Source organism: Zootoca vivipara, chromosome 5, assembly GCF_965207765.1.
Source record: "Zootoca vivipara chromosome 5, rZooViv2.hap1.1, whole genome shotgun sequence".
Taxonomy (NCBI): domain Eukaryota; kingdom Metazoa; phylum Chordata; class Lepidosauria; order Squamata; family Lacertidae; genus Zootoca; species Zootoca vivipara.
The window spans coordinates 84,669,371-84,694,172 of NC_142588.1; the positions used below are offsets into that span (position 1 = coordinate 84,669,371).

General features: G+C 44.7%; 1 protein-coding gene across 4 annotated transcripts in view; it reads left to right on the forward strand.

Annotated features, from left to right (window-relative positions):
* Positions 1–24,802, forward strand: part of NAALADL2 (N-acetylated alpha-linked acidic dipeptidase like 2) — a 784,863-nt gene that overhangs the window by 237,075 nt on the left and 522,986 nt on the right. For 2 of the 4 annotated variants that reach the window (XM_035134124.3, XM_088669870.1), the window contains exon 1: positions 16,913–17,609. The exons of the other annotated variants lie outside the window; for them this stretch is intronic. In XM_035134124.3, coding sequence (XP_034990015.3) covers positions 17,567–17,609 — 43 coding nt within the window. In that variant the 5' untranslated portion in view covers positions 16,913–17,566. Of the gene's footprint in view, positions 1–16,912; positions 17,610–24,802 lie in introns of those variants that run through there. 4 annotated transcript variants of the gene reach the window in all.

The following is a 24,802-nucleotide window of genomic DNA, read 5'->3' on the forward strand; positions in this document are numbered from 1 at the left end:
CCCTACTGCATTGGCTAAATCAGGTCTGCATGTGGTAACTAAATACAAAAGTTTACCAATTGCTGAACGATACTCTGTGTTGTTTGGCAGCAGCTTCGAATCCTCTTGGTTCTTTAAGAAGTCTGTAGCCATCGGGGTGTCGACGGGTTTTGCATCCTGCAATTGCATACTCTCCAACAGTTCAATTATCTTTTGCTTCTGATTAAGTAGAAATGAACCATCCTGTTCTCTTTCCACTTGAATCCCGAGGTAATACTCAACTGGTCCTAATTCCTTCACTTGCACTTCCTTATTGAGGTGCTGGACTACATTTTTATAATCCCTGTCATTTGACGTTGCGATTAAAAGGTCGTCAACGAAGGCAAGAATATAAGAAAATTGTCCATTACTCTGCTTAGTGTACAAACACTTGTCAGCTTCACCTTGCTTGTACCCAAGTTTCACCAGCATTCCATGCAATTTCAAGTTCCAGGCTCTGGCTGCTTGTTTTAAACCATACAGTCCCTTTTGAAGCTTGCAAACCAAATGTGCCTCATTTGGCTTTATAAAACCTTTAGGCTGCTTCATGTAAATTTCTTCAGAAATTTCCCCATGCAAAAACGCAGTAGCTATATCGATGTGTTTCACCTCCATCCCTTTTGATGCTGCGATGCTTAAAAGTAATCTTACGCTACTGTATCTCACTGTCGGTGCAAAGACTTGGTCATAGTCGTGGCCATATTGCTGTGAAAAACCTTGTGCCACTAGTCTTGCTTTGTAACGTTGCACCTCCCCTTCTGAACCCCTTTTAACCTTGAACACCCATTTGCTCCCAATTGCTTTCTTACCAGCAGGCAATTCTGTGAGTGTCCAGGTCTTGTTCTTGTGCAGTGCGTCAATCTCCTCCTGCGCGGCTTTCCTCCAGAGACTGGCTTCGGTGGCTGGCATCTGCTCTACCTCTTCCCAAGTGGAAGGTTCTGGTGGAGACGCCGACCCTGCAAAGTAGGACAGTCGTAGTGGCGGAACGCCCTTGTTGGTTCTGGATGAGCATCTGACCTCTGGTTGTGCAACCGCATCAGCATCCTCATCCTCCTCCAACGCTGGCATGTCCACGTACAGCTCCTCCTCTTCGTCTCTGGTGCCGCCAGGGGTCTGGACCTCTGCGTCTTCTGGGGTGTCGCCTGTAGGGGGTGTTGTGACACTAGGAGGTATATTAGTTCCTTGTGCTAAAGGAAAACTTATAAACTCTTCATCTGGTGACTCTCTAGAACAGTCAATAACTGTGTTCTTTGTATCAAACTTTCCCTGTTCATCAAAATGAACCACATGGTATGGGTCTACTCTGCCACTCTTTGGATCTAGAACTCTATATCCCTTACCTCCAGGAGCATATCCAACCAGGATACCTGCTTTTGCTCTGGAGTCAAGCTTGTGTCTGCGCTCTTTGGGCACGTGGTAATAACAGACACTTCCAAACACACGTATGTGCTGCAGACTTGGGACTCTCCCGTGCCAAAGTTCAAATGGTGTGCGTTCTGCACCCTTTGTAGGCAATCTGTTTTGCAAATAAATCGCCGTATTCGCCGCTTCACCCCATAGCTTCTGTGACAAGTTGGCCTCTTTTAACATGCACCTTGTCATCTCCATAATAGACCTAAACTTTCTCTCAGCAATGGAGTTCTGTTGAGGCGTGTAAGCAACTGTAGTTACATGTGCTATGCCTTCTTGTGCCATGATGGCCTTCAGCTGCCGTGAGCAAAACTCTCCACCATTATCCGAAATTAAGGTGGAAGGAGCTCTCTGGAATTTGTTCTTCACCATGTTTAAGTACAGTTTGAACAATTCCGGTGTCTGACTCTTTTCCTCTAGAAAATATCCAACACAATATCTTGAGAAGTCATCTATAAATATCAGAATGTACTTATTGTTTCCTAGGGAAGGTACATTCAGCGGACCACATAGGTCAGTATGAACAGTGTCCATGACTTTTGTGCTTCTCTTCTCTGTACAACGTGGGAAGGAAGGCTTGACTGCCTTTTCAGTTATGCAAGTTGTACAGTTTGGCACTGGTGTACTGCAATTCTTTACCTGTAGACCTTTTACCAGATTTTCCTTCTGCATTTTCAGGATAACGTTGGTGTCCCTGTGTCCAAGCCTTTTGTGCCAGAGTTCCAGATCTGGTTGATCCTTTCTGCTGGGTTGTGCAACCCTTGCAGACTCATTCTCTGAAATATCAATCTCATACACATCATTGATTAGTTTGGCTTGAATAAACACTTCACCATCTTTTATCACATTGCACTGTCCATTTTTAAATATAATTTCAAAACCTTTCTTGTCCAAGCTAGACACACTTATTAGATTACAGTTCAGCTTTGGTGCATACTTAACATTACTCACTGTAGTATCAAAAGACTCATTGTTCACTTTGAAATTCAAGTTCAAAGATCCTGCACCTATTGACTTTATAACATTTCCATCAGCAATTTCAATCTCAGACTGTTTATTATTGTCTATTTCATTGAAATATTCCCTTTTATAACAGAAATGGCTGCTTGCTGCACTGTCCAGAAGCCACTTATTGCGCTTTCCTTCACAGCTCTGGAAAGCTACATTTCTTTCTTGCAATATCGTTGCACGCCCACGCCCCCCCTTCTTTTCGCCTTTTGGTGGAAAGGGGCGGGATTTATTCCTAGGTGCCCGGCATTCCTTTGCCATGTGCCCTTTTAAATTGCAGTTAAAGCAAATTATTTCCTTTGGCGTTTGTCTGGACCTTTGGAAATGCTTGGAAGCATAATTAGTGTCCTTTCTCCCTGTATTCCTTTCTGAAGAATCAAGGTAATCTCTGCATTCCTCTCTCAAATGATCAATCAGTTCTTCAAAAGTCAGGTCCTTTTTGTGATCCATGCAACTCTTGAATGAACTGAAGCTTGGTCCTAGAGATGCTATCAAAAATGAAACCTTTGTTTCTTCATCAAGGGCTTTAGGAGTAAGATCAATCCTCTGAACAATTTCACTAAATTTGCTGATATGGTCAGTGAATTCTTCTCTTGAATTCATCCTCAGCGCAGTTAATTTGCTCATCAAATTCCTGTAGGAGTTCTTAGTAGATGCTCCATACCTGCGCTCAATATCTTTTAAGATTTTAGCTGCATCATCTTTGCTATTAACTGATGTTAGATGCCTGTTGCGAAGTCCACTCAAAATTATGTATCTGGCCTCGCTGTTCATGCGTTTCCAATTTGCTATCTTGGCTAAATCCTCTGCTGTTGTGCCAGTAGGCATAGGATTTTCAATGGCATCCAAAACATTCCTTGCATCTAAAAATGCTATCAGGCGTTGTTTCCAAAATACATAATTGTCATCATCTAGAGCCATGAATCCTGGCTTAACTCCACTATCAAAATCTGCAAAAGCCATCTTGGAATCTCAAAATTCTAAAAATTTCTCAAAATTCAAAAATTTGCCAAAAATTCCAAAATCAAAATCTCTAAAAATATCTCAAAATGCAAAATAATCTTCACTGCCTCTGAGTTCTCAGTGCTGTAAACTCTGAGGGAGGGGAGGGGTAGCTAATCCCCTAGGCACACTGGAGAACAATAGACCATGTGCTCACCAGGAAGTTCTAACTAAAAAAATCCTACTCAGTTCAAAATCACAATCCAAAGCAATCCTTCAAAAATACACAAAAATACGCAGTCCTGGGCCGTAATAACCCTTTATGGGAATGTTAGGGATGTGGATTAGGATATATTATTAGATAGATCCTATCCAAGCTTGTGTTAGCAAGCTTCCAATATCAGCAGAGTGACATTCCCCTTTTGTGCGCAGCAAAGCATGTGCGTTAGATTCGCTAGAATCTCTATAACAATATTACACTTTATAGTTCAATATTACACTTCCTGGCAAAGGTCCCCTTTGTCCCTCTTAAAAGAAATACACAACACAGTGTTTATAAAATAAGATAGAGTTTACTTACAGTTTCATCCTGAGTTACAGCATAATCTCAGAAAGGCAGGCTTGCTTAGAAAAGTTACAAGTACATATATATCTAGAGACTACTTAGTAAAGTAAGACTCCATTTGGTCTCACTCTTGGCTGCAGGCCTAGAGTGAGAACCATGCTAACTGGAGATTCTCTGGAGATGTGTCCTCATCGAGGGAGGAAGTAGCTAAGAGAGAGAGTGATTGCAGGCTAGGGCTTTTGTCTAATCCAACTCATTTGCATGTCTGAGGGAACAGGAACTGACCTGTAGTCAGGTGTCCCTCCAGGTGAGTTCCTGTTAGTGGACACTCTAGGAACTGTTGTGACTTGTCTGCCCCAGTGTTCCATCCCACACTGCCGACCTTCTGATCGGCAAGCCCTAGGCTCTGTGGTTTAACCCACAGCACCACCCACGTCCCAGTATATATCTGGATAGGCTTGTCTAAATGAGAATGCTTTTAGCAAGCACTGAAATTAGGATAGGGAAGGCACCTGCCTGATGTCAGGTGCTAGGCGAGGGGACCTAGAAGATTCCATCAGGCAGAAATGTTTCACCATCTGAGGTCTGCACAATGATGACTGTTCTGTGCTTGATGGGTTTTGGATTGCACCAGCAGAGTCATGCAGAGTATGAAAACAAAGCATTTCTGTGCTGTCAACCCTGCTGGAAGAGGTCTTAAGGGGCTGGAAGCGACACTCCTCTTCTGGGTGAGAATATCAGCTCTTCTCAGCCGATTTCCCATTCTGGCTCGCCGTCAGCGAGGCAGAGCTTGCCAAAGGACAGGATTCAATTCCAAAGTTCTGGGAGGTCAGCCCAAATGTTGAGACCCCTTCACAAATCACACTTCGCAGCTCATGCATATTATAACACAATTTCATGGGGCGGCTAGCACGATCCAGCCTCCCTGTCGCTGGAGAGCGAGTCCCTCAAACCAGACCTTTTCCACCTCCCATCCAAATTAAGGGTCCTCATGCCAGGAATTAGTTGCTTACTTTGCATTCATACTTGTAACATCGTGGTTTTCCTGATTCTCGCTTGCCAAAGAAAAAAGCCTTGCTGTTTTAAAGAACATAAAGCAGGTATATAAAAACTTGCCAAACATGAAAGTTTTTTAAATACTACATAGACGTCCATCAGGCACAATGCACAGCAAACATTAGCTCTGGCTTTGACTTGCTCCAGGGCAGGTGGGCACATGTGGGGAATAATAATAATAATAATAATAATAATAATAATAATAATAATATTGTTTTTTTCTTTAAAAAAAGTTTTGGGGTACTCTCATTTTCCTACTCATATTGAAATACTGCCCCTCAATGAGGCCAAACTTCGAATCACAAAATGTTTAGGGGGTACGCGTACCCCTGCATCCCCCCAGAAAACAAGCACTGATAATATTTATTTATTTATACCCCACCCAGCCACTCTGGGTGGCTTCCAACTGAATACAGTCATACCTTGCTTTAAGTACGCTTCGGTTTGAGTACTTTCAGTTTAAGTACTCCGCAGACCCATCTGGAACGGATGAATCCCCTTTCTATTACTTTCAATGGGAAAGTTCGCTTCAGGTTAAGTATGCTTCAGGTTAAGTACAGACTTCCGGAACCAATTGTGTACTTAAACCGAGGTACCACTGTATTAAATACACGACAAAACATCAAACATTAAAAACTTCCCTAAGCAGGCTTGCCTTCAGATGTCTTCTAAAAGTCAGGTAGTTGTTTATTTCCTTGACATCTGCTGGGAGGGCGTTCTACAGGGTGGGTGCCACTACCGAGAAGGCCCTCTGCCTGGTTCCCTGTAACCTCGCTTCTCGCAGGGAGGGAACCGCCAGAAGGCCCTCAGAGCTCATTACTGCGATCTCAGAGGTAAACTGGTCCTAAGGATTGAGCCAGCCTTCCCTGATGCTGCTTTCAGGTAACAAGGCACATTCAGGGCCAATATTCTATCCACAATCTGGTTAGGTCAGTCTGCAGAGCCCTGAAACAAGAAGAGCCTGCTGGATCAGGCCAATGGCCCATCTAGTCCTCACAGTGGCCAACCAGATGCTTGTGGGAAGCTTGCAGGCAGAACCCCATGTACAACAGCACTCTCCCCACTTACAATTCACAAGAACTATTATTCATCAATAGATGTTGCAATCATAGCCCTGGTAGTGTGCTCCACACCCAGTGATGCATGGAACCTGTTGAAACTCCTGTGCACTTGGGTGACTGCAGCCTTGAGAAATAAAACCTTCCTTTGTTGGCATGAAAGATGTGCCCCACTTCTTTTTCCATACTCAGTTTATTAATAGCTTTTTAATTTAGTGGAAACATAAGTATTAGCACATTTAGCTCCCATAAAGACCACTTTTTAATAGCTTACTTAGTTCCACAGACTCTGGCTGCAAACATCTGTCCAAAATGTCATGTATGTGTTACCTGTTAGCATTTTTCAATATGGCCTCCTTCAGGAATGACGAACCTTTGGTCTTTCCTCCAGATGCTGTACGACTGCAAAATCTATTCAGCCTCAGCCAGCTTGGCCAATGGTCAGGGATGGTGAGAGTTGGCATCCCTGTTCCCTGTGACTGATATTTACTATTTCAGACTGTAGGTGCCATTCATGGGACTGAATGTGCTTCTGTGTGAAAACCTTTCCATTCACATAGGAAAACTAGGCTCATGTCTAACCACTAGACTCTTACCTAGTGGTGTATATTTGGGGGCAGTTAGTCTTCATGATGCTCGTGAATCCCTAAGAAACCTGTGACCTTGCATTTGTGATGTTTGGATTTGATATCCCGCTTTATCACTACCCGAAGGAGTCTCAAAGCGACTAACATTCTCCTTTCCCTTCCTCCCCCACAACAAACACTCTGTGAGGTGGGTGGGGCTGAGAGACTTCAAAGAAGTGTGACTAGCCCAAGGTCATGTGCATGTGCAAGCAGCTGCATGTGGAGGAGCGGAGACGCGAACCCAGTTCCCCAGATTACGAGTCTACCGCTCTTAACCACTACACCACACTGGCTCTAATCTATGAGAGGAAACCTGCTGAACTAGTATGTCATGTTTCTTTGTAAGATAATTACCTTAGCTGACCAGTTATGTACTGCCATTTACATGTCTAGAGAAGCTGCCACAGAGACAAATGGGTGTTCACAGGCACAAAGCAATCAAGGTCAAGGTATTGGGCATGGACTTATCTCAAATTCAAAGATAGTTACATTATCTGGAAGGAGTTGCTGTGCAGGGACAGCACCACAGGGAAGTCTCCACCAGGGCCAGCCCAAGACATTTTGGCACCTGAGGCAAACCACAAAATGGCGTCTCCCTCTGTGCTCAGGAAGAAGGGGTGAGTGAAGATTTGAATCAGGAACAAGCAGGGAATATAGATCTTCATTGCGATCTGCTGCCTTTGTGGATCCTGCCACCTGAGGCGGTCACCTCACCCTGCCTCATGGATGGGCCGACCCATCCCATGGTAAAAAGTCCCCCGACTGTTTTCTTGCTCCTGAAATGGCATTTCTCCCATTTTGGAAAGGGTCTTCCCCACTCCACCCCAAAATTAGGCAAATCCTGAAATGCGAGGGTAGGCACCAGCCATAATTCAATGCGTAAAAAAGAATAATAATAAAATATAGAGGTATTTTCCATCATGTGAACCTGTGTGTATCTATGTAGAAGGGAAGGACACTACAGATGGAGCAGGGTGTGATAACTTCTCACATATCAATTGATTCCATTACACATATTTATTTATTTTTCTGTGTCACTTCAGGTGTTCCCCTCTCAGACTTCCACCAAGTGCACAGCCAGCTCACACTTGCTTGAGATGCATTTTGGCATATGTTGGGTGTGCTTAGTAGGCAAAATCTCCTTCACACATTCAGTAAACGTGTGTGTTGCCTCTGGACATCCCTATTGTGTGGAGACTGCTTCCAGTGGCATCTACCTAGCACCTGCAAAATGTATTAAAGGAGAGAAGACAGCTGCTTTGGGGTAGGAGACGTGTGAAAAAGCTTTCAGACTCACACTTCCATCATAGGTTTTCCAAAGTAGTAGCAGAGGAAGACTTAAGTTCCAGCACAGCACATCAGCAGCCCTTTAAAAGCACTCAAACGCAAGTGAAAATAAATAAAATAAGTCAATGGAAGGTAATGTGGTGAAGTTTTGGAGAGTTAAAAAGCCACAGAGCGCATTAGTAGGTGCTAAAAGCTTCAAGTTCAAGATGCTGTTTAATATGGAAAGTCAGCATTCAACAGCTGCACATTTATGTTCCCCATTGTTGCTGGAGACACTTTTTTGCACTGCCTGGGGGGAAACAGCAACAACCAAACAACGACCCCCTCTGTTCTTATTTTGCACAGATATATATACGGTATATATTGTTGCAGGTTGTTAAAAGGAAAGCATGAAGCACTCCTCCTCAAATTGCATTCCAAAACCATGTTGGAAAGCAGAATTAAAATCTTTTAGCTTGATAGGGTTGTGTTTTTTTTTTTTAAAAAAGTATTATTATGGGAGGCAGATGCACGATTCTCTCCTGTCACATGCATGCACAAGTTAATTGCAAAATAGTTCATGCATGCTCTGCAATGGGAAAATTAATTTGGATCCAAGAGTTAATTGTTTTTCAGTGATACTATCTTTAACACCAATCAAGTATTAATTGTGAAGCGAGCCATGTACAATTTTGTTGTCAGAAGCAACTCCTTAGCTTATTCTCTGTGGAAAGGCAGAATGTGGTTAGATGTTGCATTATATTGTCCACACCCCAAAAAAATGACCTTAAGATGACTGTCCTGCCTACGGCATGAAGCAGAGAAGGAGACAGTGGAGGGATAATTGACTACAGTTAGGAATGTATGGAGGCAGTGAGAGATTTTACTTTCTTGGGCTCCTTGATCACTGCAGATGGTGACAGCAGTCACAAAATTAAAAGACGCCTGCTTCTTGGGAGAAAAGCAATGACAAACCTAGACAGCATCTTAAAAAGCAGAGACATCACCTTGCCGACAAAGGTCCGTATAGTTAAAGCTATGGTTTTCCCAGTAGTGATGTATGGAAGTGAGAGCTGGACCATAAAGAAGGCTGATCGCCGAAGAATTGATGCTTTTGAATTATGGTGCTGGAGGAGACTCTTGAGAGTCCCATGGACTGCTAGAAGATCAAACCTATCCATTCTTAAGGAAATCAGCCCTGAGTGCTCCCTGGAAGGACAGATCGTGAAGCTGAGGCTCCAATACTTTGGCCACCTCATGAGAAGAGAAGAATTCTTGGAAAAGACCCTGATGTTAGGAAAGATTGAGGGCACTCAGAGAAGGGGACGTCAGAGGACAAGATGGTTGGACAGTGTTCTCGAAGCTACGAACATGAGTTTGACCAAACTACGGGAGGCAGTGCAAGACAGGAGTGCCTGGCGTGCTATGGTCCATGGGGTCACGAAGAGTCGGACACGACTAAACGACTAAACAACAACAACAACAACAAGGAATGTATGGAGCATGTTTATGGAACGACATGACTTTGATCCTTTTTCCTTGGAACATGCGGATTAATTTAGTTGGCAAATCCTTTCTCCCCTCCACTAGTGGGCATTTTGGTGCAAAATCCCACCTTAGCATTACTATAAAGACTCCATGATACTTCTGTTCTGCCTTGACACTGCCTTTGTAGATTTATCTTTGTAGAGTTTCTGAAGCTGGTGCATCTGTGGGCATTTGTGATCTGCAAGGAACCAACACAAGACCACAGAACCAATTTTTGTTCCATGAGAATATCTTCGTAAAAGAGCAGAGACATGCTGCCACTGAATCTGGAAGTAATGTATAGCAATTATGCCCAGTAACCATGAGGTAAAAAAAGGGTGAAGGACCCCTAGACAGTTAAGTCCAGTCCAAGGCGACTATGGGGTTGTGGCGCTCATCTCGCTTTCAGGCCGAGAGAGCTGGCATTTGTCCACAGACAGCTTTCCGGGACATGTGGCCAGCAGGACTAAAATGCTTCTGGCGCAGCGGAACACCATGACGGAAACCAGAGCGCACGGGAACGCTGTTTACCTTCCTGCCACAGTGGTACCTATTTTATCTACTTGCACTGGCGTGCTTTCAAACTGCTAGGTAGGCAGGAACTGGGACAGAGACACAGGAGCTCACTCCGTCATGGGGATTCGAACCGCCGACCTTCTGATCACGAAGCCCAATAGGCTCAGTGGTTTAGACCACCTGTATCCCTATAACCATGAATATGAGCATCAACAGCTAAATTTAAGCTATGGAATCTAAAGGACATTTCAGTTGTAAGGTGTAGGACCAAAAGAAACAACAACAACAACAATTTATTATTTATACCCCGCCCATCTGGCTGGGTTCCCCTAGCCATTCTGGGTGGCTTCCAACAAAACATTAAAACACAGAAATCCATCAAACATTAAAAACTTCCCTAAACAGGGCTGCCTTAAGATGTAATTGTTATTCTCTTTGACCTCTGGTGGGAGGGCGTTCCACAGAGTGGATGCCACTACCGAGAAGGCCCTCTGCCTGATCCCTGTAACTTGGCTTCTCATAGTGAGGGAACCGCCAGAAGGCCCTCACCGCTGGACCTCAGTGTCCAGGTAGAACAATGGGGGTGGAGACGCTCCTTCAGGTATACTGGACCGAGGCCGTTTAGGGTTGTATCCAAGCACAGAGTTCCATATGTGCAGCAGCATTTCAAAATCTGCTCCAGAGGGTCCTCCGATCCTCTAGAACAGACATTGAGGGTATGCAGGGGGCTGCAGAGGAAAAGAGGAGAAAGTTATGTTGCATTAGCAGATATCTGTTGCGCTGGTGGATCAGCAGCGCTGGCTACGACCCAAAGGATTGTTTGCTTATCAGTTACATTTCCAGCACATCCTTCCTCTAAGCTGCAGTGCAAAATGGGATTTTTCTATTTGATCTTCACACACACACACACACATCTCTGTGCTGTGCATATTAAGCTATGAGACACTGTCAAGCGCGAGGAGCATAGAAGAAGGTGAGCTGCTGTTACGGTGGGGCCTTTGAGTCATACTTGCACCACTTGTACCTTGATGGGATTTTGAGGACAGATCTGACTCCCACTAGCCTAGTAGGGGAGCCAGTAGGTAAGCACCCTTCCGGGAGAGATCGGGGCAGGGGCCACGCCCTTGACCTCACCTTCAGATGCTCCCTGAGGCTCAAGCGTGGCCCTGGTCCCTGGTGGGGATACACAGACTACATGTATAGCCCCAGGATTCCTTTAAAGGAATACCCCTAAAGGCAGCAGCAACCATGAGGGGCAGGCCCAACCAAAATCCATACCCCTCAACCATCCAATTTGAACCAATGCCTAACTTCCAACCTTACAAGTTGTGACTTATTGCAGCACAGTAGGCAAAAACCACCTGGCACCAGCCAATCAGCCAAGTGGCAAAATTCCTACCAGGCCCCTGATCCAAAACAGGCGGCCCCATGAGAGGTGCAGCAAGGTCAATGCAAAACACCTAAAATTAGAGGAGGGCGGGCGGGAGATTCGTTGCAAGCAGCAAAGGTGGAACTGAAAGCTGCTCTTTAAGCATATATAGGGTAAGGCTGTCAATCAATTATTTGCTACAAGCAAATTTCCCCAGCAACAGCACACCCACCAATCACACATGTGGCCATCCAAACTGACCCGCCTCTCCCACCCTGGGATGTCTTGTTAACCCTTCCGCAACCCATGTTCTCCTTTAGGGGGAGGACCTGCTTTGTGGGTGGGTGTTTTCTGGAGGTCTGCTGTGTTAGATTTGGGTGTGAGGGGTCTAGAATCAACATCCTACTTATCCCAAAGCTAACTGGGACATTTGGGGCTTGTCAAATCTTTCTCTGCCTCCTCCATATATCACTGAGATAAACAGGATCAGGCCCATAAACCGCTTTCTGCATAGGGAAATGTGAATACGGTAGTTGAGCAACATCGATTCTATGATTCCATGGCTCTCACAGTGGCCCATCAGATGCTTGTGGGAAGTCTGCAAGCCAGTCACAAGCTCAACAACACTGTGCCCACTGGAAATTCCCAGCAACTGGCATTCCAAGGCCTAAGTTTAAAAAAAGGGTAAAGGACCCCTGGACGGTTAAGTCCAGTCAAAGGCGACTATGGGGTGCAAGGCTCATTTCGCTTTCAGGCTGAGGGAGCTGGCATTTGTCCACATACAGCTTTCAGGGTCATGTAGCCAGCATGACTAAACCACTTCTGGCGCAACAGGACACTGTGACGGAAACCAGCGCGCGCGGAAATGCCGTTTCCCGTCGCAGCGGTACCTATTTATCTGCTTGCACTGATATGCTTTCAAACTGCTAGGTTGGCAGGAGCTGGGACAGAGCAACAGGAGCTCACTCCATCACAGGGATTCGAACCGCCGACCTTCCGATCGGCAAGCCCAAGAGGTTCAGTGGTTTAGACTACAGTGCCACCCGCTTATACTGCCTCTGACAGTGAAGGTAGAACATAGATTGTCTCTATCAGTGCACTTGCACAACCCTGATGCCCTGCTCATGTCTGGAGGGCTGCCCTGTACTTCTGCGTAGTAAGTCCAGCCAACCTATCTCAGTATTGCCTGCAATGACTGGCAGTGGTTCTCCAGAGTTTCAGAGCCCTACGTGGAGAAGCTCACAATGAAACCAGGGACCTTTTGCTCGCAGAGCAGATGCTGTGCAACTGAGCTAGCAGCTCCTCTGCAAGATTCATGGTTGAGTGGGGATCCCCATCCCAAGTTCGGCTCCGTACCATCAGAACTAGTCTGACTCCCAGAGCAGAATAATAACCGAGGCACCTTCCTGTACTGTAGAGCAGCTGTATGAGTCCCGGCTTTTCCACATTATTCACAGTAAACCAATATGACAGAGACGAGCTATTCTCTCTTGTTCGAACCTGCTCAGGTGTGGTCTATACTGGCTGTGTCAGATGAAAGATTAAATTCTATCTTGAAATCAGATCCCGACGCAAAGAATTTGTCTCTCGGAACTATGAAGTGGCTGCTATGTAAAAAAAGAAGAAGTAAAAAGGCTGCTACCTAGACTGTGGGAAACACGCGAGGGAGATTGAGAGTGCATTTCCCACAGTGGATTCACCTGTGAAGGGGGCAAAATTGCCATGGAAATATCTGCGGCAAACTGATACCAGGTTTAATGCCCCCCCCCGCCCCCTATAAGCAGCATGCAAAATCCAGCCAAATCCAGCACTTCCAAGTTCTATTAGAGATAGTTTTCAGGGCAGAGGGATTTCAGCATCTACTTCACTCTCACGCTGATTTTGGGATGAGATTTGGGGGACGACGACATTTTTTTAAAAGTACTTTTTCCCCCAGGTGAGCCACCACCTGACTCTTTGTTTCACTGTGAAATATTTCGATTACTTAACAAAATTAAGAAAAGTTTAGCAAGGGGAAAAAAGTTTATGTGATTGTTGCTTGCCTTGTCAGTAAATCACACTGGGACATTGAGTTTTGTGGAAAACAATGTATAAATTGAATGAACCTAACCAAAACCTTGTACAGTGGTACCTCAACTTACGAACGGCTCGACAACTGAATTTTTCAACTTACGAATGGGGCAAATGGCCGCGCACTTACGAATGTCTCGACATCCGAAAGGAACCTGTAGTGGTTTTAGATAGGGATTTTTTTGACTTACGAATTTATAGATATGGTTGCTTCGACTTACGAATTTTTCCGTTTCCAATGCATTCCTATGGGAAATCACGTATCCAATGGCGTTTTTCGACTTAGGAATTTTTTGACCTATGAAGGTGCCTTCAGAACGGATTAAATTCGTAAGTCAAGGCACCACTGTATATGGTAATTAGTTGCCCTTCTCTAGGGAATGTTTATCTGCTGGATTTACAGCTTTATTTGGTTGTGGGACATTATTGGATCCCATCCCCATAACAGAGATCCTTTGAGGGAGCTGGTGTGGCATAGTTGGTATAATGCCATGGTGAGGCGGACAGGCTGAGGTTCCATGCTCCTCTCAGCTTCAAAGCTTGCTGGGTAACATTCTGGCGGTTGGAGGATGGATGGCGGCTAACAGATTGAGGTTGAATCTTGACAAGACAGAAGTACTGTTTTGAGGGGACAGGAGGCGGGCAAGTGTGGAGGACTCCCTGGTCCTGGGTGGGGTAATTGTGCCCCTGAATGACCAGGTGCGCAGCCTGGGAGTCATTTTGGACTCACAGCTATCCATTTAGGCGCAGGTCAATTCTGTGTCCAGGGCAGCTGTCTGCCGGCTCCATCCGGTACGCAGGCTGAGACCCTACCTGCCCACGGACTGTCTTGCCAGAATGGTGCATGCTCTGGTTATCCCCTGCTTGAACTACTGCAATGCGCTCTACGTGGGGATACCTTTGAAGGTGACCTGAAAACTACGTGGCAGCTAGACTGGTGACTGGGAGCAGTCACCGAGACCACATAACTCTGGTCTTGAAAGACCTACATTGGCTCCCAGCACGTTTCCAAGCAGAATTCAAAGTGTTGGTGCTGACTTTAAAGCTCTAAATGGCCTCGGCCCAGTATACCTGAAGAAATGTCTCCAACCCCATTGTTCAGCCCGGACACTGAGATCCAGCGCCGAGGGCCTTCTGGTGGTTCCCTCACTGCGAGAAGCAAAGTTACAGGAAACCAGGCAGAGGGCCTTCTCGGTAGTGGCTCCCACCCTGTGGAACACCTTCCCACCACATGTCAAAGGAAAAAAACCCCAAGTTTTAGAAGACATCTGAAGGCAGCCCTGTTTAGGGAAGCTTTTAATGTCTGAAGGGCTATTGCATTTTAAATTTTTGTTGGAACCCTCCCAGAGTGGCTGGGGAAACCCAGCCAGATGGGTGGGGTATAAATATATTATTATTATTATTATTATTATTATTATTATTATTATTATTATTGCCTGTCAGTCTAATCTACTAGTTTCAGAATAGCCATCAGAGTAAAAGAGAGGGGGGAGGAATGTGAATGTTACCTTGAGATCCTTCAGGAAAGGTGGGAAATAAACAAAAAAAGCAAAGTTCCCTTTTCTGCAGTGGGCTCAAAATGATATAAATGTGTTTTTGCATGCGTGAAAAAAGGGAATGTCACTGCATATATATACCATGCTTTGGGGTAAAATACATTTAGAAATGCATACATTTCAATAAAAAAACACATCTTGAAATACTTATTTTGGGATTGATTTGAAAATAAAATTTCATATTAATGCAGATTAGTTAATTTTTGATTAATACAGAAGATGGGAACAGATTTTTTAAAAAATATGATTTGTGAATGAGTGCATGCAAAATTGACCCAAATTGTCAATCGGTGGATCCATGTCTCCTGTAGACAACTCAGGGAGAAAGAGGGATGTCCCCCATTCTCCTGTCTCTGTGGAGGTTCATCAAAGCATGGAAATCCTTTCTGCAAATAAAAACAAACAAGCAAGCCCTAGAATAGTCTTGCTTCTTCCTTCACAGCATATAAGGGCATCATAACACTCAGCCTTCTTAATTAGATGACATTTTACAGAGTGCTCTAAATGGGAACAAATGACTATTGGCACACATGCCGCGCTGTATTTTACTACGTGTATTAGTTTAATATGCAGGGTATTTGCACAATAAGGTTGTAACTCTGTTTGCATTGCTCCAGTTGATAGCTCTGTAAACGCCAGAATAAAATAAATCGTAAGGTTTCATTTCTTCGTATTTTTTCTTGTTGTTGTTGTTGTTGGGGAATCCAATTGTTCATTACCAATTTACTGCAGAATTACATTTCAACATGCTTGCTATTCCTTCAATGCATGTGGGGAGGGGGAAAGTAAATATTTCCTCAGACAACAAACTTGTGGCTCAGATAAGATTATCTTTGCAATTCTGCCCTTGGGCTGAAAGGAGAAGGGTATAAGAACATTGCTCAGTCTTGCAATCCTTGCTTTCCTCTAATACTAAGAGTCCAAACAATCTCATAACCAGTGCTGGCCATACCTTTAGCCAGTTTGTGGCAACCACCTCAGGTGGTAGATGCTGGAAAGTGGGCAGCACTTGAAGGCCATTGCTGTGTGTACCACATGAGCTGCCCTGCATCTCCTAGTGGGGCAGCAGTAAACTACTAGGACATTTGAAAAAGCTAAGCAGGGTCTGGTATAGTTTCAAATTGGATGGGGAAACTGCGTGTTGAGATGACTCTCGGAGTCCCTTCCAACTCACAGTTGCCCCATTTTAACCTCTCATGGCAGGAGGCATTATATATATGGCCCTGCTTGCAATTGAAGTACAGAACTTACAATGCAATCCTTAACAATGTCTTCTCAGAAGTAAAGCTTTTTGAATTCACTGGGGTTTACTCCCAGTAAGTGGGCTTAGGATTGCAACTGAAACTATTCTTCTGTGAGAATAATACTAAACAAGCCCCAATGTGCAAGCAGAACTTGATTTATGCAGCATTGACTACAATCCCTTCATTCTGTTTTAGGTCGTTCTCCATGTTCCCTTAGCATTCACACCTGTGCTTTTACACCCATATGCATCTAGAGACAAGATGAATGCCCTGTGAGAGGTTTTGCTTCTCAAAACTAAGTACAGGGGTCAGCAAACTTTTTCAGCAGGGGGTCAGTTCACTGTCCCTCGGACCTTGTGGGGGGGCAGACTATTTTTTTGGGGGGGATGAACAAATTCCTATGCCCCACAAATAACCGAGATGCATTTTAAATAAAAGCACACATTCTACTCATGTAAAAACATGCTGATTCCTGGACTGCCCGTGGGCCGGATTTAGAAAGCGATTGGGCCGGTTCCAGCCCCCAGGCCTTAGTCTGCCTACCCATGGACTCAGAGGAGGGGTGTGAAACCAGAAGCATGACAAGTTGCAAAAAGTCAGTTCAAAAAGGCCTGCCACAAATCTTTACTGATTTATCAAGGAGAGTTGCCAGAAAATGTTGGCCTTTTCCTTGCAGATAGAGACAGCTGGAGGTGTGCTTTTAAAGCTCAATCAGGCTGGAATGTGGCTAAGGCTGGGCCTTTTTAAACTTTCCTAAGAACCTTTCCTTATTTCTATGGAATTTTTTTGGCTTGCCCACTGAACCCTGAAGCAACTTTCCAGATATTAGCCAACTGACTTTACTTGCTCAGTTGTTCTCCCCAAGTCTCCACCTCTCCTGCAATCAGGTGCACACAAAAAAAAGAAACAGACACTAGCAACCCCAAGCCTTCGGTGTTGTGACTCGTCACAATAGCAGCCAACAGCGTACATCGCTCAAGCAGCTTTCTGCCTAGAAGTGAAAGTAACAGAGGAGTGATTAAAAAGAGAGAGTGAATAAGAGAGTCCAAAGTTAGACAGCTGCCGTGTTGTCCGAAGCACATGGTAATTCAGCAGAGGAGATCAAAGGATGTGATGTCACTTCATAGAGAACAGAGAAACAGGTCAGGCGAGCCCAGGTAACTCGGGAAGGCAGGTTGCTAATTATTCCCAGAAGAAAGTAAGGTGTACGGTTACATTGCTACAGTAGGAAGTCAGGAGGTCAAACTTTCCCAGTCACCGACTCAGCTGGGCACTGCCTGGTTTCTCGGCAAAGATCCTGCTGTTTTCTTCCCCACACTCCACAATCCTTAGAACATGGGAGAGAAGGAAAAGAGCTTCGCAAATCCCCCCTTGCAAGGTAAGTGCGTGCAAACGGTGAGATCACCTTTGTTGTCTGTGAAGAACAGGGATTAGGTCTGAGGCGGTTAATGTTTAGCTCTCAGCAGCTACAGGCAGCAGCTGTCTGTCATCCCTGGTGGAGCTTTGCGCCTGCACGTGGATGTGTTCTCTGGGAAAGAGGGGAAAAACCTGCTCCCTTCCTGCAATCCTTTTATGTTCTCTTTTTTCTTGGAAATGCCACCTCGATTCCGAGGAGTTCTGCTGAGTTGGGCTGTGTTTTAAAAGGACTGGGAAATGTGCCATTCTCGGATGAAAGTCAGCACTTAGCTTCCGGTTCCATGTGGTTGTTGGAGGTTATATTTTGCGGTTTGCGTTTCCTTGAGTTGGAGGACTATCTTAAGTTTGCAATGAGGAAAAAGTTAACTTTGAGGACATGGCGTATCAAAATCCAGGAACATATAATGCACTTGCAAATTTACTGGGGCTCCTATCGGCGGAAGAACTAATTTGACTTGTAACAGTTATTTTGCAGAGCCAGCTAGACCAGTTCTAAACATGTTTACTTAGTTGCAGTCCCTGTTAAAATTCAATAGGACCTGCTTACCGGCAAATAGGCTTTTGTATGTTGCTGTACAACGTACGTTATCAAACTTGGCGGTGACTTATGAAACAATGGTTTATATTCATGACAGATGATTCTGGGTAGGTATGTACATAGCCAACTGTATGATAATCCCTGGCGAATACAAATTATTCCTTGGCAACCAGGCAAACTTTGCACATATTGCTGTGCTTCTATCTACCCCCCCATCCCTCATTTTTGGCCCCCAAATGACTAAGATCCATACCTGTGGGCAGGTAAGCAAATGGCCCAGTAATGTGTCTGGGGAAGCTGTTTCATAACAAAGCCTTGCTGAATGCCATCTCAATGGACCGGGGTGGTGGTGGTGGTAAAAGTGGGAAAACTCCCTAGCTCCATTAAATTATTGTGGCATTTTTTTAAAAAAAAAACAAAGAGCACAGATTTCGTTTTAAAAATGCTTCTCACTCAGGTTTGACTATACCTGCAGATCAGAGCAATGAAGCCGGTTAGGTGACATGATGGCCGAGACGGTTCCCTCTTTTTAGTGTCTCCTTCACTTCAGGATGAAGAGTGGAAGCACGGCTAAGGAAACTGCAGGGTAAATTAAGTAAGAGAATGCCTCAGAATTCCTTAAGCCAGGAAAGTTGAGATAGCATACAGAATTTGTTCAGGGCGAAACAAAAGGCAAGTTGGCTAGGCCAAGGGCCAAGTAAGAGCCAAGATGGCAGCTCTAGCAGATTGCTCCAGATGATGATGATGATGATAATGATGTTGATAATAATAATAATAATAATAATAATAATAATTCTACCCCAGCCACTTTGGGTGGCTTTCAACAGAACATTAAAAACAAAATAAATCTTCAAACATTAAAAACTGCCCTAAACAGGGCTGCCTTCAGATGTCTCCTAAAAGTCAGATAGTTTTTTATTTCCTTGACATCTTATGGGAGGGCGTTGCACAAGGCTGGTGACACTACTAAGAAGAGAGACCTACCGAACCTCTTGGTGTGAAGATTAGCAGAGGGGGCCTGCTTGGTAGTTCTACCATCCATCTTCTTAACTTTTTGGGGGGGGCTGGGGGCTGGGAGAGGTTATTATCTGTGGTGGTCCGTAAGCTGTGGAACTGTCTCTTACAGAGGTGCACCTGGGACCCTCATTGCATAGTATATGCCTTTGACACCTGATATATATTGTGGGACATGGGTCGTCAAAACCAGTGAGCCTTGGGCTTGCCGATCAGAAGGTCGGCAGTTCGAATCCCCGCAACGGGGTGAGCTCCCGTTTTTTGGTCCCAGGTCCTGCCAACCTAGCAGTTCAAAAGCATGTCAGTTCAAGTAGATAAATAGGTACCGTTCCGGCGGGAAAGTAAATAGCATTTCCGTGCGCTGCTCCGGTTCGCCAGAATTGGCTTAGTCATGCTGGCCACCTGACCCGGAAGCTGTACGCCGGCTCCTTCGGCCAGTAAAGCGAGATGAGCGCTGCAACCCCAGAGCCGTCCATGACTGGACCGAACGGTCAGGGGTCCTTTACCTTTTTAATATATTTTTTGGATTTTACCCTATCCTTTGGATTGTAATCTGTCTTTTTAAATTGTCATAACCTGCCCTGGGACCTTATGGTGAAAGGTGGGTACGAAATAAATAATAAAATAGTATGACATGCAAAATTATTAAAGAAAAAATGGTAGAGGGAGGGGAAAGAGAGGAAAAAAAACAACAAGAAGAGAACAACCAGCTCACAGCAACACTCTAAACACCAGTACAGTAAAAAAAAAAATTCCTTCCAGTAGCACCTTAGTAACCAACTAAGTTTGTTATTGTTATGAGCTTTCAGATATCAGTACAGTGGAACCTCGGTTTATGAACACCTCGGTTTACGAATTTTCGGTTTACGAATGCCGTGGACCCGTCTGGAACGGATTAATCCACTTTCCATTACTTTCAATAGGAAAGTTCGCTTCAGTTTATGAACGCTTCAGTTTAAGTACTCCACGGACCGTCTGGAACAGATTAATCCGCTTTCCATTACTTTCAATGGGAAAGTTCGCTTCAGTTTATGAACGCTTCAGTTTATGAACAGACTTCCGAAACCAATTGTGTTCATAAACTGAGGTACCACTGTACAGTATTATTGGTTTGCACATACTGATGGATGCATGCCATCCAAATGTTTGACTAGGTATCCAAGGGAAGCTGGTGTTTATAAAAAGTGCATTCAAATGTAGCTAGAGTGTTACGATCTGCAGACCATTTCAAAATGGTGGGTATTTATCCTTCCAGACCATTTCAAGATGGTGGGTATTTATCCTTCCAGGTTCAAAGTATTTTATCAACCTTAAAGGGCTCACAAAATCAAATTTTTGTTGCTATGTTGTTAATTCTCACACCATGGGAATATAATTTAAAAGCACACCCACACAAACACCTGTGAATATCAAGGATTTCACCAATGCAAAATGGAAATGGACAAGAAGTTGAGAACCACACAAAACATCCCTGGATGGATCCTCCAGCATCTATCTAAAGAGATGTTGTGTTGAGTCCATTCTACTCAGATTATCAATATTTGAAACTTCAATGTCTGTTTTAAATCTGATGATGATGATGATGATGATGATGATAAAAGCATTTTTGCAAAGCATTTCCCTAACATAAAGCATTTTTACACTTTACTTACACACACACACACACACACACACACACACACACACACACATTTGTGACACTTTGCCTTAATACACTCATTTTTGAATGCCTTTTTTAGTTGGCGTACTGCATCACATATTTCAGAGAGATGTGAATCTTAAAAGACAGCCGCACATCACTTTGCATATTGGTTTGGGAAAAGGGAATCGAATCATCGCCCTCCCCTAGGGTTCACTTGCTGCGGATGTGTTTATCCAGGTAATGTAACTTTAGAGGGAGACTTTTGCCTTTTTGGTTTTTTGCTCGCCTTATCTCTTCACCTCCTTGAGCAGCATTTCAGATTGTGATGGTGAAATATGCAGATGCTCGTTTTCATGTGGATTAACGTGAAGCCTAAAGCAAGCAGGGTGTGGTTTTTGGAACAGGTACAAAGTAAGCACCAAATAATAGGCCTTTTGATGGCTGCTTGTTTCAAATTGGCACTTAATTCAAAGACTTTATGTATCTGAGGAAGTTTGAGGTAATTTATTGTACAGTGGTACCTCGCTAGACGAATGCCCTGCTAGACGAATTTTCCGCTAGACAAACGGGTTTTACGATCGGAGGTTGCCTCGCAAGACAAATTCGTTTTGTGAAAAATTCATCTAGTGAATCGCGCTTTCCCATAGGGATGCATTGAAATTCAATTAATGCGTTCCTATGGGCAAAATAATAATAATAATAATAATAATAATAATAATAATAATAATAATAATAATAATTCAATGCATTCCTATGGGATTCGCAAGGCGAATTTTTCGCAAAACGAATTGACTCTCAGAACGAATTAAATTTGTCTTGCGAGGCACCACTGTATTTATATCCTTTCTTTCTCCCATCATGAAGTCTAAAGGCACTGGTAAGGCACATTTAGACATTGTGGAAGCTCAGACCTGTTTAGCATCAGACAGTTTCCTATGCCTTCCGATCACACCCCAGAACTTAATATACATATTAGGGTGTGGAACCAGATTTCCACACATATTCATTGTCTCTATTTTCCTGGGGTGTGCTTCTTCTTCTTCTTCTCTTCTTCTTCTTCTTCTTCTTCTTCTTCTTCTTCTTCTTCTTCTTCTTCTTCTTCTTCTTCTTCTTCCCATCACTTATTTATTATAGCTATAAATAAATTAATTAATAAAAAACCCCAGCTGGTAGTTAAAATCCATTCAGAAGTACAATAGAATTAAGAATGTGTAGAGTCCATATGGCATTCCTCCCTGATTATTTGACGGCACATGATGCAATGCTGTGGGACCCCACCACAATATTGGTCCTAACTCCAGCATCACACACTTCTTTGATAACTCAGCGGTCAGTTTGACATTCGAAAGGAAAGCCATTGGTTTGTACCCAGTGCTGCCATTCTTCTTTTGCTTGTGCAACAGAACACGCGTCTTGTCTCTCCCATGCAGTCCCCCCCCCCTGGAAATCTGCATTATGTAACATTATCAGGTGCTTTCTGAGAAGAAAGCTGTGTGTGCCACATGAGCTGCCTTGCACCCTTAAGTGAGTGTGCTGCCATCGGTGGAGGGCACCTTCCCATCGCCACTGTTAAGTGAGATTGAAATGCTAGTCTGTTGGCGATCATACATAGAATGTGGTGCATGTCTGGGGGATGGTAGGCTAGCCTAACTTCAGTTTCTCATTTCTCCAGTCTTTAATTCAGTTCACCCCATTTCTGCAGCAGTTGAAATTGCGAAAATTCACCAGCCTTTTAGTGCAAACTTCTCCTAATGAATACGTTTTTGTATGCAGTTTTATATGCCCCCCTTTTTTTGCTACTTTAATGTTTTCTTATGCAACTTTCACTGGTATATTGATTTTTATGGAGAACTGCATCACAAAATTTGGATAAGTGTAAATTTCGGTTCTCATATTATTTCAAAATGTGTGAATTTGAGAGATTTGCTTTTATAAATGCAAACAGAATTGGATTTCCCCCCGGTCGGAGTGTTGGCAGTGAGGCAATGCCATGTCCATCACCTCGGGCCGCACCAAAGCCGACTTGAAAGGCACCCCTGCCCAGCTACTGCCAAACGGATGTTTCCTGCCCTTCAGAAATAGATGGCATGAGTTTTCTCACCCGCTTCAGAGCAGCTGTAAAGCCTCTGCTTAGCATATGCATTTGCATTGTCATTGTCGCAAACTTTTTAATTGGATGCAACGACAGATGCACAAAGCGCTCGACGAACAGGATTGGCCTGTCACCGTGGTGCCGCTACGAATGAAACAAACACAGCCTAATTGACAAATCATACTGCAGCCTGCAAATATTGATTTTACGGTGCGTGGGGGGTGGGGAAGAGCTAAAGTACAGCAAGGTTAACTGTTTTGCCCAGAGTGGTATACCATGTCAGCTGCGAAGGAACCGAAATAGAACCGAGAGCTCCAGCTTTCCATCCTTCTGCTCCTGTGCTCACTTGGATTTAGGAGCCTTTCCAACATTCACAGGTGTGCCGGCCTGATTGTCTCTTAGCATTAGCATGCCTGCTAATGCAGTGTGAGCTGAAGGGAAGACCATCCCAGTGCAATGAAAGGAAGGAGAGAAGGGGAAGGAAAAGAGTGAAATGAATGGATTTGGGGGTCTAGTTGAAAAACATACCCAACAAATTTAGGGTGCAAACTTTATCATTGCGGGGAGGTGTATAGCTTAGAGCAGGGGGTCCCCAAACTACGGCCCCCGGGCCGGATGCGGCCCAATCGGCCTCCCAATCCGGCCCGCGATGACCCCCGCTGCCCGCTGCTGCCGCCCGCTCTTCCGGCGCGCAGCGCGGCGATGATCTTAAAAATCGGCAAAAATCGCCGAAAATCCTTTGTGCGCATGCGTATGGGCCTCTCCCAACCCAGAAGAGGTCATTTCCGATGCACTTCCGGGTCGGGGGAGGCCCATACGCATGCGCACAAGCGATTTTCGGTGTTTTTTTCCCGACCGTGTGCGTGTGCGCATGCGCACGGGCACGCACTCCCCCGCCCTCTGGCCCGCTGTGCGCGCACTCCCCTGCCCTCCGGCCCGCCGCGCGGTCGGCGCGGCGGGCACCGGCCCGCTGCGCGGTAAGTCTGGGGACCCCTGGCTTAGAGGGAGAGCATCTGCATTGCAAGCAGAAGGTCCTAGGTTTAATCCTCAGTATCTCCAGGTAGGGATGGGAAAGATTCTTGTCTGAACCTGTGGAGAGCCACTGCCTAGACAGTACTGAAATAATAATAATATTTATTTATTTATTTATTTATTTATTTATTTATACCCTGCCCATCTGGCTGGGTTTCCCCAGTCACTCTGGGCGGCTCCCAACAGAACATTAAAAACATGGTAAAAGATCAAACATTTTAAACTTCCCTAAACAGGGCTGCTTTCAGATGTCTTCTAAAAGTCAGATGGATGTTTATTTCCTTGACATCTGATGGGAGGGCATTCCACACGGCAGGCGCCACTACCGAGAAGGCCCTCTGCCCGGTTCCCTGTAACCTCACGTCCTGCAGCGAGGGAACCGCCAGAAGGCCCTCATTTCTAGACCTCAGTGTCTGGGCTGAACGATGGGGGTGGAGACGCTCCTTCAGGTATACTGGTCCAAGGCCGTTTAGGGCTTTACAGGTCAGCGCCAACACTTTGACTTGCACTCGGAAACATACTGGCTAATGTCGGTCTTTCAGGACCAGTGTTATATGTTCTTGGCAACCACTCCCAGTCACCAGTCTAGCTGCCGCATTCTCTATTAAGTTGTAGTTTCTGGGCCACCATCAAAGGTAGCCTCACGTAGAGTGCATTGCAGTAGTCCAAACAGGAGATAACCATAGTATGCACCACTCTGGCAAGACAGCTGCCCTGGACACAGAATTGACCTGCACCTCCATGGACAGCTGTGAGTCCAAAATGACTCCCAGGCTGCTCACCTGGTCCTTCAGGGGCACAGTTACCCCATTCAGGATGAGGGAGTCCTCCACACCC